The 21,750-nt window shown below is 38.5% G+C and overlaps 1 protein-coding gene across 1 annotated transcript in view; it reads left to right on the top strand.

Moving 5' to 3' along the window:
* The window catches only part of LOC124132950, a 60,277-nt gene extending 51,404 nt beyond the window's left edge, over positions 1-8,873 (top strand). Inside the window, exons 22-26 of the mRNA XM_046497134.2 lie at positions 3,253-3,398; positions 4,144-4,286; positions 5,134-5,234; positions 7,228-7,390; positions 8,471-8,873. Of these exons, the coding sequence (XP_046353090.2) occupies positions 3,253-3,398; positions 4,144-4,286; positions 5,134-5,234; positions 7,228-7,390; positions 8,471-8,544 (627 nt within the window). The 3' untranslated portion in view covers positions 8,545-8,873. The remainder of the gene's footprint in view (positions 1-3,252; positions 3,399-4,143; positions 4,287-5,133; positions 5,235-7,227; positions 7,391-8,470) is intronic.
* The last annotated feature ends 12,877 nt before the right edge of the window (positions 8,874-21,750 follow it).

Here is a 21,750-nt window from a genome sequence, read left to right as displayed (position 1 = left end):
AACCAGAAAATAGAGTGAGGTGTGTGTCAGGTTGCCATGCATTGAGCATACTCATTTCCCTCTCTGGAGCAACCTTACCAACCAGGCTAAAATATTCTGACAAGGATCGCAATAAAATATGATTCTATCTATATTACGAAGACTAAAAAAATAAGACCGAATTCGTACGTTAGGCGTGTAGCCACCAATCCTTTTGATTAATAATTAAAGGCCATGACAGATTAACTATAGTAATATGAAAGAATCGGGTGGTCCTGAACTCTTGAACTGATTGAATAATGATTGAAAAATTATTTTCTGATAAAATATGATATGACTTTATCTACAAGCGGAAAAAAGTAACTGCTTCGTATAAAACTCAATCAAAATATTCTCAAATTGAAATGAAATGCATCTTCGACTATAATGCCGTGATTCATACGTGATCTACGGCGCACAATTTGAATGTTTGCGTTTTTGTTGGGAGCATGATACTCACACACGCGGTTGTTGAATGTTAACAGCACAAATAATTGTTCAGCAATCAGGTGCTCATTAAAACACTTTTGTTCAACCATAAATAATGCTTACAAAATGTCAACTCTTCCTGAAAATAACGTCCACGCGCCGTTTGTATGATGCAAACAGGAATGGCGCAAAACGAAGATGCCAGACATTTTAATGTCCATCGAAACACAATTTCATCTCTTTGGGAATATTATGTACAGCAGGTACACTCATGACTTGCCACTGTCCGGTGTGACGTCACGTCAACAAGACAAATATATACTTTTGGTGCATCTACGGAATCGATACCCAAGTGCCACATTAACAGCTAGAACAATTCCTGGGTTGAGACCAATGAGTGGCAGAACCGCACACAACCGGTTGAGGGAGCACACCATCCGACCCTAATTTTGCCCATTTTTTCTTACACGTCACCCTCAGGCACGCTAAGTATGGTGTAAACATCGTCAGTTGTGGGCACCGCCTCCGTGGTCTAGTGGTAGAGCGTCCGCCCGGAGAGCGGAAGGTCCGGGGTTCGATCCCCGACCGCGTCATACCAAAAGACGTTAAAAGATGGTACTTGTTGTTACCCTACCTGGCGCTCGGCATTAAGGGGCTAAAACAAGGACTGGTCGGCTCGGAGTCAGTATACTGTGTCTGAGTGGGGTATTCATTTTAAACTGCGGCATGGTATATCAGTGAGCTAGCACTATAAATCGGCATCAGTCCGGACTAGTACAAGCAGCCACACACACACACACACACACACACACACGTCGCTATATAAGTGCAATAATCTTGGACGCGTCGTTAAACCCCATTTCACCTCACCTCACCTTGTCAGTTGTGGTGGAAGTGTAATGGTATTGGATGGCATCATGGCATACGTTACTCATCATTGTTAATGCCAATTTAAATGGCCCACGCTGCCTGGGAGACATCGTTCGAGACCGTGTCTACCTTTTTGTGGAAATGCAGGAACGTAATGTCACCTTGCAGCAGGATCATACCCGTGATGTGACATTACTGCACTGCCATGGCCGGCTGTTACCCCAGTCATCTACCACATAGAACATATCTGGAATAAGATGGAACGACGTCTACGACAGGACCTGAACCAGCCTTTAACGTCAGCTCAGGTGGACCAATCCTTGGTTGATATTTGGAACAACATATCCCAGGCTGTTTCATCTGGTGTCTTCATTGCGCTGCCTCTGCCTGGCCTGTATCAACGCAAATGGTGGTTACACCCGATGTTGACTTTATCAATTGAGTTGTTTCACGAACCCTTTTTTTAGGGCGTGTCTCTGTTTCCTGTTACCATGAATGGGTTTGTCAATGAATTTGTTATGATAAAACATTGATCCGACGAATGACCAAATATGATGTTGTTATTTGCAATAACATAACATTTAACCCACTTTATGTGAAGCACAGTCACCTTTTGCCGCTTGTATATAAACTGACGTCCAAAAGAAACTTTACCAGAGTTTGAAATCACTCTTGCTCAAAAACAACGAAACATACATGCATGATGTAAAGTGTATTGAGAAGATCAATATATCAACATAATCAACACTGAAAATGACAATCATACCGCGACCGAGAATGACGTCAGAGCCCCCCAAAGTTGGGTGTGGTACAAAACTCGAGCTTTCAGAATCATGGACAATAGGCAGAGCACATAAACAATCGCTCACGTTCAATAACAAGTCATTAGTAGCGTGTGTGACCACCGAATGCCTCAATACACGCAAAAACTCTTCGACGCACAGAAAAAGTCAGTCGTCTGATGAGGTCACGTGGGATTTGACGCCATTCGTCTTGGAGGGCCAAGATCAGTTCTTGCCGGTTGGCTGGAGAGTGTGGTCGTTGTCGAACACGATGATCCATCAAGTCCAAGGGGACATGTCGGGTGAGCGTGCAGGCCACGGCAGGACGTTGACGTTGACGTTGTTGGCTGCAAGGAGGTTAGTGACAATACTGGCTGTATGGGCTCTAGCGTTGTCATGCTGATAAATGACACCACGTGGCTGCTGTTGGAGAAATGGTAGGACAACTGGACGAAGAATGTTATCCATTTAACGCTGAGCTGTCAAGTTTCCGTCAACGATGACCAGCGGTGTCCTCTCCTGCCCACAGATCCCTCCCCACACCATAACACTCCCTCCACCATATGGTACGACCTCCTGCACGCAATACGCCGCCGTTCGTTCACCCATTCGGCGGTAAAACAAGTTGTCTTCCATCAGCCCTAAACATACAGAATCGACTTTCGTCAGTGAAGACAACCCTCTGCCAGTCACGTCGTTGCCAACGTCGTACAGTCCGGGCCAATCTCAATCGCAGACGACGATGTTGCGCTGTCAATAGCTGTCCTCTGTATGGTCTGAAAGCCCTGATTCCATGAGCCCTGAGTCCCTGACTTGCCGTTGCAATCGTTTTATACCCTTACCCGCACGTGCATTTGCAGTTGTCCGTGGTGCACGTGTTTTTCACTTTTTCGCGTGTTATCTCGCAAACATGTAACAGACGATTAACATTTTCTGCATACACTATTGTTGTATTTAGGTTATGTGTTTTAGATAGATTTCAACGGAAAAAAATGTAAACTTTGTCTGGAATTTATATTTTCAGTTGGTAAAGTTTCTTTTGGACGTCAGTTTATAAGAGTGTAAACGTTTGTGTTACTTTGCAAAAGTACAAATAATATCTGTATAACTTAGTATACAACCATACGTTTAATAAAGCATTTGATCTGCATAGAGGACGGATATAGTCAGCTCCTACCTGACTGACAACAGCATCAGTGATACGTCAACGTTGACAGCTAGCACGCTGTCGAAGATGGGGAACCTACTGTGTGGCTACACTGTTGCTCAGATCGACGCTTTGAACCAGGATGAGGCGTAGTAAGCCAGGGTGTCTTGTTGAATGTGGGTGGTGGTCGGGGGTCGGGGGTTGTGGACGGGGTCCGGCTTGGTAGCTAGTAGGAATATTCCAGCAATACCGGCGGGGCCGGGTACATTAGAAATGCGTTTCACACATATGGGAAGCGAACCCGGGCCTTCGGCGAGACGAGCGAACGCATTAACAACCACCCCACGTCTATTTGGAACCGAAGGACGATTTAAAAGAAAAATTGAAATGTTGACTGGGGAGTATATAATATTTTTATTTTTACTTTAAGTATGTCTACTTTCAATTACATCCGGGGTAGAGCAGGTGTTCAGCAACCCATGCTTGTCGTAAAAGGCGACTGTTCTTGTCGTAAGAGGCGACTAACGGGATCGGGTAGTCAGACTCACTGACTTGGTTGATGCATGTCATCGTATCCCAATTGCGTGGTCCAGACTCGATTATTTACAAACCGCCGTCATATAGCTGGGTTATTGCTGAGTGCGGCGTTGAACAAACAAACAAACAAACAAACAGACAAACACATTCAATTAATATTATGCTCTTGTGTGCACTTTCGCGGAAATTAAATAAGGATAAATCGATAGATTCACGTAAGTTGTAAATAAACTTAACAGATTTTAGTCCTGAAGACCTAATCGAGAAATACGCTGTTATCCCAGAAGCCTTGAGTGTCATAGCCATATTGATTGATATTCACAGGAACATGTTTTCTCATCGCGTATATTTTCTATTCAGCAAAGCTGCCAAAGACCTTTGTCACATTGCGTGTCTAAGCAAAGAGCAGCTCCAAGCTTTTGGCACCAAGATCGCAGCCTCTGTTGGCAACGACTGGGCGTCCGTTGACCCGTATGTCGTGGATGCTATGGGTGTCTGCATGGGTGAGTATACACCCGGATTCACTCGGCTTATTCCGCTACCTGCACAATACCTGCGGCAGTGGTGTTGTGATATTGCATGAGTTATCAGTAAACAGTGTAACGCCAGATCCCACCGCATACATCGCAAAGGTGAAACAGGTTATTCTGTTCTATAATATATCATATATGCACTTTGATTTGAAGACAAACGAATACGAACAAAATTTGAATATCATATTAGGTGTCGTGTGCACGAGACGTGTTCCAATATGGATTATGCCAGTGTAAGCCGAGGTCCTAAATGTTGGACTGAGACGAGCCGAGTGGGTGACTTCGCTTCCATAGTACACAACACAATCGCGAAGGATGGGAATAGATATTAAGGACTCTTTTTAGCCAACTCCATGAAAAAAGCAGTTTAGAGCTTTGCCTTTTTCATTGAGTTGGCTAAAAAGAAATCATTTGGCAAGTTATCTGATGTGTTCAAATGAATAAGAATCCGACTTTTATTCTTTTCAACACGTCTGTATTTTGTACAACACCAAGTGTGCATGTAGGGTTAAAATGGGTCCAAACGATTTCAGGAACCATTTTTCTAGTTTTTGTCTTGCAGCAAAAGACGGAATCGTCTCAACTAAACACACGTTTACATCACCATCACTTTATAAACAACACGTTTCTGGTCGTGTCATATAAATCTAGCAACAAGGGGTTACACAGGCGTTGAAAAGGACCAAAGCTTTGGATAATGGTGAATTTACAAAAACGAAATGGTGATTGATATTTTAACAAAATTGCACCTTGAATAAATTAGTAAATCAGATAACGCAGCTGTACACTTAGTGTATTATTCACTGACTGATTCCAGGTGGGGTACCGTCCACGTCGCTCAATACCTTGACCTCGGAGCAAATCAGCAACTTACAACCAAAGGCGATCAACAGTATGCCGGCCGAAGTTTTTGCCGAGGTACGTTAACCTAGGGAAGCCTTTAAAGACCATTTGTTTTATTATTTCTTTCCTGAAATTTCAAGCTACTAACTTGAAATGTCAAGATACTAAGTTGAAATATCATAAAGATACTAAGTTGAAATTTCAAGATACTAACGTTAAATTTCAAGATACATACTAAGTTGAAATTTCAAGGTAATGATCTTGAAATTTCAAGATGATATATTGAAATTTCAAGTTAGTATCTTGAATTTTCAAGTTAATAGTATCTTGAATTTTCAAGTTAATAGTATCTTGAATTTGTAACTTATGTTTCTTGAAATTTAAACTTAGAATCTTGAAATTTAAACTCATTATCTTTAAATTTCAAGACACTAAGTTGAAATATCAAGTTATAATCTTAAAATGTCTTATTTCAACTTAGTATGTATCTTGAAATTAGAACTTAGTATCTTGAAATTTCAACTTATCAACAAATGGCCCTAAAGGCCTCCGTATAAACCAGTGGGGACTTCATGATCATGTTCACAATGCGGTCGCAGCGCCAGAGCTATCGTAACTCTTTTACTTAACACGGACTTAGCGCTACAGTCGCTTTGTGAAACGTTCAAGGTGTAGGCCTAGATGTTGTAATCAGTGGCTAGTGTCAAATTTAGGTACTAAATTAAGGACAGTGTATCTAAAGTCTGATGAAAATATCTGGTGTGTTTTTTAAATTCTTTCGTGTTGTAGACATCATTTGCTGTGAGGTTAGATTTGCGGACTACGTGGGTTTTGAATGATGTGAATTAGATTTACTCGGACTGTCTCGAGTCTCCATACAAGTGCTTATTCATGATGTGTTAGCGCCTGTGGATTTTATCAAATACAATCTGTGGAACCCTTGGATCCCCCCAGACTTTGTATTGTGGTACATGGATTAGTGTTTGTTTGTTTGTTTGTTTTTTTAACGCCGCACTCAGCAATATTCCAGCTCTATGACGTAGGTCTGTAAATAATCGAATCTGAACTAGAAAATCCAGTGATTGATATCATAAGCATCGATCCACGCATACGATGTCATGCATCAACCAAGTCAGCGAGCCTGACCATCCGTTCCCGTTAGTCGCCTCTTACGACAAGCATGGGCATCTGAAGACCGGATCACGGGTCACATGGATTAGTGACCTTCACGAATGAATCTAGGACCAGGCAGGCAGACTCGCACTGGTTTTATACAATGTTTACCTGCCCGCGGTCTGGTGGTAGAGCGTCCGCACAGAGCGAAAGGTCCGGGGTTCGATCCCCAACCGCGTCATACCATGGACGTTTAATCAGGATACTTGTTGTTACCCTGCCTGGCGCTCGGCATTAAGGGGCTGAAACAAGGACTGATAGGCTCGGATTCAGTATATTGCGTATGAATGGGGTATTCATGTTAGACTGCAGCATGGGCTGACACTGTAAAATAGACTTATTCCGGTAGAAGACTGTAGACTGTAGTTTATCCAGATTCCCGATGGTTAATTCTGACTCGATCGCCGAATGACGAGGGCGACGCCATGTTTGTTTATAAACAGTGAAAGTAGTCCCTACTTGACCTTTGATATTTGCATCTCTATCCGCATATGACCCCAACGGATATCGTTTTTATCCGTTGGCTTTATCCTGCCGAGAAACCTACCCATTATATGATAAAGCTGAAGATCGGGTTTGATTCTCAATATGGTTTCAACCTATGAATATCTCCTTTGCTCAGTGTTGTTAAGCTGACATACCATTTGGAGGCCACCCTTACTTCAATTATTGCATACCCGATTATCCAGTGTATAACATCTGCATGGTATGATATATCTAATAGAAGGGCGACATATATGCTGGATAATCGAGGATGCGGAACTGTACATTGAGAATTTGAACAGCCCATGCCAACACTGAAATTAAGTATTTGAACCCCGCCTTTATAAGAGTCCCGAATCCACTTTTAATAAATCACAGTTTGGAACCTAACATTATAATCTGTCTGCCCTAGGTGTTTGACGCCAGTGAGCTTCAACTGTTGAGCAGCGACCAGGCTAATGTTGTGACTGAGGAACAGAAGGCACAGTTGGGCCCCACTCAGTTGTCTTCCTTGAACTCCAGGTCTTCCCTACAAGAGGAGGATATCAGTGTGATCGCCAGTCCCTTTGACGGAGGTATGGACTGTTATGGAGAGTCAGTGTATCTTAGTGCCGAGCACAAGCTCAGGTTTAGGAAAAACTTCATATTTGACGAAAATGTTTTAGCTCCTAATATTGAATAATACAATTAAAAGTAACTCGAAATGTTTTAGCTCCGTATATCGAATAAGGCAAGTTAAATACCTTGAACTCTGTCAGCTCAATACGGTTGATACTAATTAAAATAAATAAAAGATGCTTATGTCGAGTAATACAATTTAGATTAATTCAAACTCTTTAACTCCTGATATTGATTAATACAATATTATACTATTTTACGGTCTCGGCAACATCTTCTATCTTTTATGGACTCAGCCTGTGTACTTGTAAGACTACGGATAACACGACATAGTTTTGATGATCCGGACTTCGAGTTAACGAGGTTATAATGTTCTTGAATGTTTTGAATTTCCATTTTGAAAAACACAAATATTAGCCAGGAAGAAAAGGTGAAAACACTTGATACAATGAAACAAGAAAGATGCCTGTGCGTCAAGTAATGTGATTAGGTTGACAGCGGATTATTGCCTTACTGAGACGTAAAACTGTACACGTTAAAAAACAAAACAAACAAAAACTTGCTTGTTGGAGAAGCCCCGCAACGGTTAAGGTTTGTGTGAATACCCGGGACAGGCGCTTGCCAAAAATGTTCATGGGGAGTCTGTTCCAAGACATTCCTCCCACATCATGCTGACACGTGACATAAATGAACTACTGTTCGATGCGGCCTTAAACGCAACTTAATTAGATTAATCCTGATTCTATTTCTAGGTTTGTCAGCACCATCCCCGTGCTCGTGGGTTACACCTGAGTGGTAAACGTCTCAGACCTGCATCACTTCCTTCGCACATCTAGTGACACACGTGCATGCTCGTCGCTATATAAGTTCAATAATCTTGGACGCGACTTTAAACCCCATTTCACCTCGTCTCACTCATCTAGTTGACACGCCGTGATATACTAGTCACCCAAACACTGTTTAAAAGCGGGTTAACCCAAGTACAATAACCCACTAAATAGTTAATCTTCTTTTCAATGTTGATTTTTGTCTTGCAGGAATTTCCAGTCGCTGTAGCTACATTCTCGTGACCCTGGGGCTGATTCTCGTGACCTTTACGAGATGTATGTGAAATCTCATATTTCAATAATGCCATGTTGTATATATGTTTGAACAAAGTTGTCAGTCAATAACGACAAGGACATATTTTTGTCCACTCTTTTTTACCAGTAATGCAGGCATTATCAACTTACCATTGCGTTCGTCCGTATGATGAAGGGCGGGTAACTTTAAGCACCATGGCTTCAGGAGCGTGATACATGCATAACTTTTCACCATTTGTACAGTGAATCCGGAATAACAGTTACAATTCTCTTTACCGAAACAAGCACGTCTGTGATATTCTTCTGTTTAAAGTGTAATTATTTTTTTACAATTTGAAAAATAAAATATTTTTTCACACGCCATTTTTGTTTACCGTAAAATATTTTTTCACACGCCATATTTGTTGATAGGAGTAGGGCTTCCGCAACCTTCCTTTGTAGCCTGGTTATAACAGGCGACTTATATTAATGGATGGAAGGGTCATCCTCGGTGATCTGTTTGATTGAGTGACATCTTTCCCCGACCTCGGATCCGGACGTTGCTCACAACATCAATCACTGGTTTGTCGGGTCCATATTCTATTATTTATAGGCCCCCGTCATACTTCTGCAATATTACTGAGTGCGACGTTGAACAACAAACAAATAGTCCTATCGGATTTTGTCCCTTTCAGAATATGACTATTTGACAGAACGTGTCTCATCGATTCGCAATAACGTAATAATTTCGATACGTCCCTGAATAAATTTGATTAAAATGTCCAAGCATATGCCAAGGCGACATCAGTGTAAATGAAACGTATATTTCTTGACTTATCGAGCCTTGCGTGCATGTTACGAATCGCGCTCTGACACACTTCAGACAGAATCCGACAGTGTACATATTGATATAAATATTCAGTTCCGTTAACAATTTAAATAGAGTAACAGACTACATCACGAACTAACAAAACATTCCATTTCGCTTTCTAATCAGTGACGTCAGAGGTCTAAATATAGACATTTTATGACGCGGCGCGTGACACGAAATGAACTCCTGGCAATAAACAATATGTACCTGTCTATTTAAAGACGCTGCTGTCTGAAAATAAACCGGATAGCATTATTCATCCCTGTACATTTTTCTTGTTGGCGGGAGGGACGTTTCTACGGAAGCCTTTTAGGGCCATTTGTTTTTTAAATCTTTTTTCTTGAAATTTCAAGATACGAAAGTGAAATTTCAAGATACACACTAAGATAAAATTTCAGGATAATCTTGAAATTTCAAGATAATAGGTTGAAATTTCAACTTATTATCCTGACATTTTAACTTAGTATCTTGAAATTTCAAGATGCTTAGTTGTAATTTGTACTAAGTTGAAATTTCAAGGATTTGATTTCAAGGTAATTTTTTTGAAATATCAAGATAATAAGTTGATATTTAACTTGAAACTTCAACTCATTATCTTGAAATTTCAACACAGCATCTTGAAATTTCAACTTACCATCTTGAAATTTGAGTGAGAGAGTGTGTTTGGTTTAACGCCGCTTTTAACAGTATTCCAGTCATATCACGGCGTGTCAGCTTAATGTGGGAGGAAAGCCCGAAGTGATGCAGGTCTCAGACGTTAACCGCTTCGATGAAACCAACGACCCATGGTGCTGACAAAACAAGACCCATAATCAGGGAAACATACCCATCCCCCCTCTTGAAATTTGAAATTTCAAGATACTTTGTTGAATTTAATTTTTTTGACCCCCCCCCAAAAAAAACAAAACAAACAACAACAACAACAAAACAAACAACAACAACACAAGTGGCCCTAAAAGGCTTCCGTAAGTTTCTCATCAAATAATATCCCAGAATAATGAATATCGCTCACGTTTTAGTCTCTTTTTTTTAACTTTAATAATATAAAGAATTTAAAATCATTGTGGAAACGCTTTTATTAAAAACTATGAAGGCAATGTTTTGTTCGGTGTTGCATAGAGATTTATCATGCAATAAATGCTGTTGGTAGGGAAGTTCAGTGATCCATTCATGTCATTTTCACTTCAGTTTTGTCTTATACGCCCAATGAATTCTGTTTTGGCGGATGGATAATAGAGACTAGTTATTCACTGGCGTTGACATTAAATATTTTCATGTATTATATATGAATACATATATATTTTATTTCACATTATTAATGATGTAAGATCATTGCAAAACCTAATGATGCAGTAACAAAACATATAAAAAAATACGTTTTTGTCCACAGTTTTCTTAATTTTCATCAGAATTACAACTAATATACATAATCAACACATTCAACGAATTACTATAATTAATGGCACTAAAGTGGAACACGGTAAAGTCGATATTTCGTTCTGAACGATTATGTTTCTGACAGAATACTACTACAATTTTTGTGTTATTTTGACGCTCCCATTGGGTAAATGGATAACTCGATATATACTCCCAGTCAAAATGTGGATACCTTCAAAATCAGAGAGTATAATACCCCAGCCTTGTCACCCACACCGCAAAGCTGGATCATGTAGAGTACCAGTGCCCGTCACCCTAGACTTACATCTAGTCTCTGAAATGAACATATCGCACAGAATACAAACAGTTGTTAAATTATCTTCATAAAAATATAATTAAAATGAGCCCTGAGAGTCTGTTCATTTTCGCCTGATACTGCAGTAATCTAGACTTGCCAAACATTATGGACTTGCATGGGCTGTATTTGATATATTTGTATCAGGGTCCCTAAGACAGACTACCGTCACCCATACATTGTCACTAGTCAACAGACGGCTTCTCTGTGTCAATGACGCATTAAGTAAACAAAGAAATATTAGTCTTAAGTAGCATTTCGTGAAACGAATCTCGACCATTTATTACAACCACTTACCGGACACACTCACAGAAACTACGGTATTAAATTCATTTAACAATTAACGATTACGAACACAAAGTTGTCGTGGCTGCTTTGGCCTCACCATGGCCTTAGTTACACCAACCGAACGCGCCACGGGCATGCAATTGTAATGTATCTCTATAACACAGCCGCAGTTGACATGATGAGGAAGGAAGAATTATTGTGTTGACCTCACTGTGGCCTCGGTTACTCCAACCGAAATTGCCGTGAGAATGCTATCACGATGACTCTGCTTGATGATGGAGAGCAACGTCATTACATGGAGGTACTACATTCTCCCCTGATAGGTGATCTGTCATGGCAACGATGAACACTCCCCAAGCTGGTCATGCGTGTTTGTTGACCACAGCTGGACATGATGACGTCAGATATATATGTCGGTCTGTGTTCTATTTTCCTGCGCTCAATCATCAATTGAAATTGTGTCCTCGCGTATTTTTTTTATCAGTCTCCGTTTTAATCATTTAATTAATTGAATTTATTTCAAATGACAATTATTTATGGGATGTATGTTACATGCGTACATTTACAATAATTCTTGTTTTTTTCTATAAGCAGCATAACTGTTTTTACACACTTAAATATATTGGAATAAAAATGAGTGAAACCTGTAAGTGATACTATTTCCAGAAAAACAAAATTTGAAATGTACGCATATGTACCCAACAATTGTATATTAGCCCGAATACAGAAGAATATTCAAAACATCCCAAGGAAGACGTTTGGGGTCACGGTGTCGGTTAGGTCCATCAACATTTCCATTAGTAAGATACACCTGTTTATAAGTAACTATGATGATTAAGTGGACGTCAGACAAATAGCACGTCTGTACATGTATATATATTGACGTCATAAATTCCCCACGTGCAGTGACTATATATGAAATATAGTAAGGCAATAGTGATACATTTACAAAAGACTTCTCCAGCAAGGACCTTGCTCCTGACCTATGTTTCAGTAGTGAGATAACAACCATGGTCAATATCGTTTTTTGTTGGTTGAATTCACCACATCCTGTTTGCAAAACAATAAAGCTTGGTGATGGTTATAGTATATTAAGACACATAAATAAAGCGACAAAACCCTTTCTATATCCAATAGATATCTCTGCATAAAGCAGAGTCGATTGTACAATTCCGACTATATCATGTGCATGTGTTTATGAATTGCTATCGAATAGTTATGATACCAGGTGTTCGCGAAAAGGTGAGCGTATCCTGCCCCACTGGTGGCACCCGTCACAAACACACGCAAAGGCAAGTCAATTGTTCACCTGAAAAAACATGGGAACACAAGGTTAGACCGCATTTAGCTATAAAACTATCTTCCTAGGTTGAAAGTTATTTCTTTTTAAGTCTTTAAAAAGGAGAAAAGGCTAGACTTAGTTTCAAACCGCGATGCTTTGTTACAATAAGGTAAAAGGTTGTCTTTTGAAATTAAATCTGGAGAAAATTGTCACAGGGGGTAAGCGCTGTCCTTGCCAAACCGAATATTGGTTGGTGGCAGGTACCATTTCCTCGCTGGAAAGTAATAAATGTGATTTTGGGGAAATGCAAATATTTAACCCTTTAACTTAATAATTTGAACTAAATCTAACACACATCATATACCGAAGGGCTTCCGGGCCACAATCGTCAAATATAATTTGAATACGACATTCAATAATAAGTTCAATATTTCTTACTTCACTTTTGGTTCCATCTGGCGCGATAGCGACGAGTCGAAAACGAGGTGCTTTCCAGCATAAAATCGTCATAATTACTTCATGCCAGCACACGATGATGTCAATTGTATATTTATTAGGCTAGTTTAGGATTTGTATCAATGTATTACCTTTCTATGATGTATATATTCCGAGATATTTAACAAATCAAAATATGTACGAGTTGATGGTGGTCGGTTTAACACTGACTACGTTGATACGATATCGATGACATGCATCAACCAAGTCAGCGATCCTGACCACCCGATCCTGTTAGTCGCCTCTCACAACAAGCAAGGGTTGCTGAAGGGCAATTCTAACCGGGATGTGTGTCGATGATCTAACATCATTCAATAATGGTGAAATACACAAGTGATTTACCCAGGTGATATAGAAATAAAAGAGACATGTAAACCTGCTTCATATGTTTCATATTTAGATCTATGCATAGAGATTCAGGGTGACAAAAAAAACCAGTCACAACCACTATCAACAAAACACTATGACAAGAGGGACGACTTATGTCGAGCTATAGTCGAGCAGCTCCAGCATTTGGTGTCTACATTTCACAAGTAATGACGAACATCGAGCATGCTCATTCTACGAAGAGGGACAGTCAACGTTTGCTCAAAAGTAGTTTGATCAAGGTTACAACATTCTAGGCCCCAGCAAAGCTTTCACAAAATTCTATGGTGGAGGACATTTCCAAATTTGACGCATCAGCGACAAAAAAGATTTTTTTCAGATGTGATGCCTTTGTATGTGTTTGCGACGGATGACACCGGTGGGGCAGGATACGCTCACCTTTTCGCGAACACCTCGTATGATCACTATTTGATAGTGATTCATAAACAATGATCGGCCGCCGCCATTTAGCTAGAATATTGCTGAGTGTGGCGTTAAACAACAAACAAACAAACGTAATATATTATAGTCGGAATGGTACAAGGGACATTGCTTTTAGAAGATATGTTTTATGATTATGGAAATGTCTTTTGTCGCTTTATTTAACAAGAGAGCGAATGTGCGTTATTGCTTAAACCACATGAGAACGTTTAAAGCTATTTTCGGGCAAAACAAGGCAGTTGAAATACTATAAGAGAATACATGGACTAACAAAACGTCCTACAATGTTTTCATCAGCACCGTTTTGATATCACTGCTGTTTAAATGTGTTCAAATCAATGTAACTTTCTTATACATACTATCCAGACAGTATTATTCCAACAACCTGGACAGTAAATTTGTTCACGAGGCCAACTACCATCAATTCGTACAGTTTTTGTTTTGTTAAATATCTCAGAATGTGTTCCTCATACAAAGGTATTACATTGATACAAATTCTAAATAAGCCTATTAAAGGTAAAATTGTGCTATAAAATAATAATGTCGTTTTTACGCTGAAAAACGATAACCCGTCTTTATCGCGCAAGATGACACCAAAAATATAGAAATATTGAACTTGTTATTGAGTGTCGAATATATATACTATAACGATTGAGGTCCGGAAATCCTGACGCGCATGGTGTAAGTTAAATCTAGTTTCAATAAAAGGGCTAAAAACTTGCTAAACCATGCTTCATGTGCTCGGATGAAATCACATTTTTAACTGTCAAGTGAGAAAATGGTAGTTGCTACCAACCAACCTTTGGTTGGCATGGACAACGCTTGACCCCTGTGACTGTTTTCAAAATAAAACATAACACACCTGAAGTAAGCTGAGTCTTGACATCATCTAGTTTACTTGTTTACAGCTGATGTTCTGTAAAAAGGGAATATTGCCATGGAAACAGTTAATCATTTGAAAGATTTGAAACTGCTCATAATGCGGACCTCAAGACCTGCAGGTACTGACTGACGTGCGACAAACAATTTTAGACTGATCTTAGTGTTACTCTTTTCGCGTAACTAAACTGTCAGGCAAAACATGCAAGAAATGGTTATGTATTTGATTGGGGTAGAATAGTTCTGTTTTGAACCTTAAATTTGCAGTGTCTTAGCGACTGTTGTCAACCTAGTAATGTCTTGATAGCGTTTGTAATGTTTGGTCAAATCCAATTTTCAAGTGTATACTTTCTTTTGTCCGTCAGTTTAGTTTAAATGTATGCCATTTTCAGCCGTACTTGTATTGACATTCTTCTATGTCACAAACGGTTTTTTTTAATTTCACTATAAAAACACCTAAGTTTAGGCAATGATAATTATTTGTTTGATACAATTTGTATTTCTTAGATTTTGGTCTGAGTCCGAGTTATGGTACACAATTGTTCTGTATTTGATTAATGGCTCTGTGGAGTCTGTGCTGATCTAGGTTAGCCCGCGGATAGTTTTCACGACACAGGTAATCCACATTGACGCCAAATTGTGATGTGATTTATCATATGTACAACACTCATCTCTCTGAATCCTGCTTGTATCCGGGATAGATAAAAATCAATTTGATCAACTGTTCACTTTTACAGTTTAGGCGGTTCAAATAGTACTGTAAACATCATAAGAAGTTAGATTAAGTTATGGTATTATACTTAGACCTTTAAACTTTGTATGAGAAACACAAGATGAACGAAAGGCAAGGGTGAAAACCTTGACCTTTAGCCATAGCGCAAGGCCTACCTGAAAGCAAATGCTTCATCATGCTAGCTTGTTTTTATCAATTGCAAAGATTAATTAGCCATAACCGTTCACCAGAATTAGACGTGAAACTACGCCCCGCGAGTTGCCCTTGTAAAATGTCAAACTTACGTGCATTGAGATCCTCGACACGAAATGTTGGTTACAATAGACATGTTATCATCATAAAGACGACACTGCACGACGTCAGTGAATACTGTTAACAACTACCGACAGTAACATTACTTATGTTACTATTCACTACCAATCGTCAGACGGTCCTCAAGCTTGTCGTAATGTACTGACGGTAACATTATTTACGTTACTTATCATTTCATTCATAAGACGGTCCCTTGTCAGCATGTAATGACGGTACCTTTATTTATGTTACATGGACTAATCATTACAATCATCAGACGGCACCTTGTCTGCATGTTTTGACGGTAGCATTATTTATATTACATGGACTATTCATTACAATCACCAGACGGTCCCTTGTCAGCATGTATTGACGGTAGCATTATTTATGTTACATGGACTAATCATTACAATCATCAGACGGTCCCTTGTCAGCATGTATTGACGGTAGCATTATTTATATTACATGGACTATTCATTACAATCACCAGACGGTCCCTTGTCAGCATGTATTGACGGTAGCATTGTTTATGTTACATGGACTAATCATTACAATCATCAGACGGTCCCTTGTCAGCATGTATTGACGGTAGCATTATTTATGTTACATGGACTAATCATTACAATCATAAGACGGTCCCTTGTCGGCATATTAATGACGGTAGCATTATTTATGTTACATGGACTAATCATTACAATCATAAGACGGTCCCTTGTCGGCATATTAATGACGGTAGCATTATTTATGTTACATGGACTAATCATTACAATCATCAGACGGTCCCTTGCCTGCATGTATTATTATAAACATTTAAAATCCCTGTTAAATGTAGAAAAATATCTTACACTCCCCATACCAGTACATCTGAGAATATGTATGACTCGTTTCAGATGTAGCAAGTTTAAACTTGCAGTTGACTTGGGGAGATACACAAATGTCCCATACACTGAACGATTATGTAAATATTGTATAGAAAATGGTATATCTTTTATTGAAGATGAATTTCATGTTTTACTTGTATGTGAGCGTTATTCAGCCCTAAGAAATATGTATCTTAAACAGTATATCAAGTTTCAAACCGTAACATCTTTTACTGAAATTATTTCATCAGAAAACTTTGATGTTGTATATAGCACATGTTTATATCTATATAAAGTCCAACGGCTAAGAGCAACTTAAATCGACCACCTCCTTGGCATGCGTAGTTCATGCAATCAACCAGTGTCTGTATTATGGGCCTATGGCCTTCTTACTGAATAAACTGTCTGTCTGTCTGGCTGTATTGACGGTAGCATTATTTATGTTACATGGACTAATCATTACAATCATCAGACGGTCCCTTGTCTGCATTTATTGACGGTATCATTATTTATGTTACATGGACCAATCATTACAATCATCAAACGGCCCCTTGTCAGCATGTATTGACGGTAGCATTATTTATGTTACATGGACTAATCATTACAATCATCAGACGGTCCCTTGTCTGCAGCGTGAGAGTGTACATTGTCCAGCTGTAAAGTGATGTGACGTCCATGGGAAGGAACGGAAGGACGTGAGGACGGATAACTTCGTCACGGTAACGTGCACCTGTCAAATTGCCATTGATGACCACTAACGGGATCCTGTTATGTGCAGTGATGCCATCCCTAACCAATACGCTCCCACCACCGAATGCAGAACGTTGAACGACACAGTCAAGATGATACCTGGATTTACCTGTGACGTGAACGAACCTCCAGTTCTGAAACCTGGACCTCAGGGGCAAAATTGGACGTCGTGGTCGGATGTAATGCTGCGGTAATCGATTCTTTACAGTCCCTTCGCTAATCGGACATACCAAGAACTAATAAAAGCGACATAAAACATTTCAATAATATTAAGAAATCTCTACCAAAAGCAGAGTTCATTTACGATTCCTACACGTGTTTTTAGCACGTGTTTATGAATCACTACCAAATAGTGATGATACCAGGTGTTCGCGAAAAGATGAAAATAACTTGCCACGCCGGTGACGCCCTTCACAAGCAGATGCAAAGGCAAAACAATTGTTCGCCTGAAAAACTACAAAAATCATACAAGTTAAAATAGGAAATGGCATCGGAAATCATTTTGTTCCTGATGCGTCATAATGGGAAATTTCCACATGTCCACTATAAAAATTTCGAAAGTTTTGCTTGAGGCCTTGAATGTTATAACCTTAATCACACAAGTTGGCTGTTTGACCATGATTGAACGATATCAGCTCACACTTAAAGCTTACGTTAAACTTCTTGGCCAAATTCCCTTATTTTGATTTTGCCAATCCGAACAGAAATTCCGATTCATATGCGTAAAGGAACAGATCAGCAAGAAGGGTGGCAAAATGACAAAAGAAATGTGTTCGAACATCCAACATCCTAATGATAATGATTATGTACTCATCGCCAAAAGAAACGCGAACCATTGAAACATACAAAAGTATGTACGTTAGACCTCGGACAATAAACTGTATGAAGTGTTTGTGATACGAGTCTATCTAAGGCGTTATTCAAGCATTTTAGATTATGTCTTGTGCAGGACGCTTAACATTCCTTTTTATGAAAGACACGTGCTCGACGTATAAAGCATTAAAACTAAATCGGACAATTGAATTAAAAAGTATAGGACATAGATTTAATCTATTTGTCAATACTTGACTCATATTTTCCATTTTATCGTAAACTCCATAATTCATTTACGTTGGTATGTTTGCTTCCATGGCAACTTATTCAGTGAGTATTTGTCGCATTCAAACAATTATCGGAAGTCTATCAGACTAGTTTCCATGGAAACTCAGTCAGACCAATGCATGCACGATGAAAACAATTTGGAAAGCAGCATGAAAATACATGGTGTTATAAATACGCATGTGTGAAAATGGAACTGACGACGGATGAAAGAAGTCCAAGTGAAAGGCGTAACAACCAACAAGAGACCGACGATCATGACTCGTGCTTTATCTACACCGTTGAACGATTAAACATATTCTTGTTGGTAATAGTGTGTCGTTTGGATGGACCATATGCTTGTACAGTACGCTTTCTGTGCTGTCATTGTCGACATTCTGATCTGTGCTAGAACATGTAGGATACAGCATTATGCTGGAGTATCACCTATCTGGGTTACATCAATTTATATGAATTATTTTATGCGTGTGCAACATTCAAAACCATGTTTCTCGCCGCTCGGCCCTTAATTCGTGCCGAAAAGTCATTGCATGTTCAATAAAAAGCGACTATACTTGTCGTAAGAGGCGACTAACGGGATCGGGTGGTCAGGCTCACTGACTTGGTTGATGCATGCCTTCGTATCCCAACTGCGTGGATCGATGCTCATGATGTTAATCTCTGGATTGTCTGGTCCAGACTCGATTATTTACAGACCGCCGTCATATAGCTTGAATATTGCTGATGCTGATCAAAAGATGAATGTATTTTTAAGTAAACAGGAAGCACAACATATCTTCACATTTACTACAGCGGGGACCGAATACAAAACTTGTAAAACATAACGCGATTCGACATCAAATGCCATGTTCAGTAAACTTGATCGGTGATTCAGGAATCAGTAATGCTAATACTATAGGATCTTGTCATATAACAGGAATTCGTAATGCTAAATCTATAGAATTTATCTCATAATGGGAATGCGTAATGTTAGTTATATAGAATCCTATCTTATAATAGAAATACGTAATGGTTGTTCTATAGGATCTTGTCATATAATTAATAGGAATGCGTGATGCTAGTTCAAAAGAATATCATATTATAATAGAAATGCGTAATGTTAGTCGTATAGGATCCTATGTTATAATAGAAATACGTAATGCTTGTTCTGTAGGAGCTTGTCATATAATAGGAATGCGTAATGCTAAGTCTATAGGATTTTATCTCATAATGGGAATGCGTAATGTTAGTTATATAGGATCCTATCTTATAATAGAAATACGTAATGCTTGTTTTATAGGATCTTGTCATATAATTAATAGGAATGCGTGATGCTAGTTCTATAGAATATTATGATATAATAGAAATGCGTAATGTTAGTTATATAGGATCCTATGTTATAATAGAAATACGTAATGCTTGTTCTGTAGGAGCTTGTCATATAATAGGAATGCGTAATGCTCGTTCTATAGGATTTTATCTCATAATGGGAATGCGTAATGTTAGTTATATAGGATCCTATCTTATAATAGAAATACGTAATGCTTGTTCTATAGGATCTTGTCATATATTTAATAGGAATGCGTGATTCTAGTTCTATAGAATATTATGATATAATAGAAATGCGTAATGTTAGTTATATAGGATCCTATCTTATAATAGGAATACGTAATGCTCGTTCTATAAGATCTTGTCATATAATAGGAATGCGTAATTCTAAATCTATAGGATTTTATCTCATAATGGGAATGCGTAATGTTAGTTATATAGGATCCTATCTTATAATAGAAATACGTAATGCTTGTTCTATAGGATCTTGTCATATATTTAATAGGAATGCGTGATTCTAGTTCTATAGAATATTATGATATAATAGAAATGCGTAATGTTAGTTATATAGGATCCTATCTTATAATAGAAATACGTAATGCTTGTTCTATAGGATCTTGTCATATATTTAATAGGAATGCGTGATTCTAGTTCTATAGAATATTATGATATAATAGAAATGCGTAATGTTAGTTATATAGGATCCTATCTTATAATAGAAATACGTAATGCTCGTTCTATAGGATCTTGTCATATAATAGGAATGCGTAATGCTAAATCTATAGGATTTTATCTCATAATGGGATTGCGTAATGTTAGTTCTGCAGGATCTTGTCATATAATATTAATGTTCAATGCTGGTTCTGTACGGTCTTGTTTTATGATAGGAATGCGTAAAAATGGTTCTCTAAGAACTTATAATGGGAATAGGTAATGCTAATTCTATATGATGTTGTTATATAACAGGAATGCATGGTTCCAGTTCTATAATATCTTATCTCGAAGTAGGAAGGTGTAATGCTAGTTCTATACGATCTTATCTTACAATGGGAATCCGTTATGCCGGTTCTGTACGATCTTATCTTGTAATAGGAATGCATAATGCTGGTTCAACATCATACTGATCTACAATAGGAATGCGTGATGCTAGTTCTATAGAATATTATGATATAATAGAAATGCGTAATGTTAGTTATATAGGATCCTATCTTATAATAGGAAAACGTAGTAATAGGAATGCATAATGCTGGTTCAACACCATATTGATCTACAATAGGAATGCGTGATGCCAGTTCTATAGGATCTTAGCTTATAACAGGAATGTGTATGTCAGGTTATGTAGGATCTTATCTTTTAATAGGAACATAATATGACGTTAGACAGTGCGCTGCTAATATCTGATACACATATTTCTCCGCCAGACACTGTCCCTTTGGAACTAAAGACACACATTTCTTCAATTGGTTTATTTATTTCGCTGTTTCATATTAAAATGAAATTAAAATTCACATGTATGTTTGCGATACATAATAGACATCCTTTGCGGTATGATTAACAGCAGGAAGATTATATTAAAGATAAAAGATTTATTTAGTAGAAACTGTGCATGTGTATATATGCTAACGTAAACATTTATAAGGCAAAAGGTATTTCATTAATCTAAAATTAAAAGGTTTTGGATGTTAATGTACTACACTGAGCACATATTGACGATGTAAACAATGAAATGGATAACTGAATGAATGAACTAGACAACAAAGACGACACATTCGTTGTGATTAATGAGAAGTGACATAAACTCGGCTACCTGTCACGATGTTAGCGTTTCCTGAGTCATCACGCATGCGTAGACAAACGGTCAC

The sequence above is a fragment of the Haliotis rufescens genome, unplaced genomic scaffold (assembly GCF_023055435.1).
Source record: "Haliotis rufescens isolate VD_foot unplaced genomic scaffold, xgHalRufe1.0.p SCAF_20, whole genome shotgun sequence".
In the NCBI taxonomy this organism is placed as follows: domain Eukaryota; kingdom Metazoa; phylum Mollusca; class Gastropoda; order Lepetellida; family Haliotidae; genus Haliotis; species Haliotis rufescens.
The sequence above is the reverse complement of the archived record's forward strand: the minus strand, read 5'-3'. Positions and strand labels throughout refer to the sequence as shown.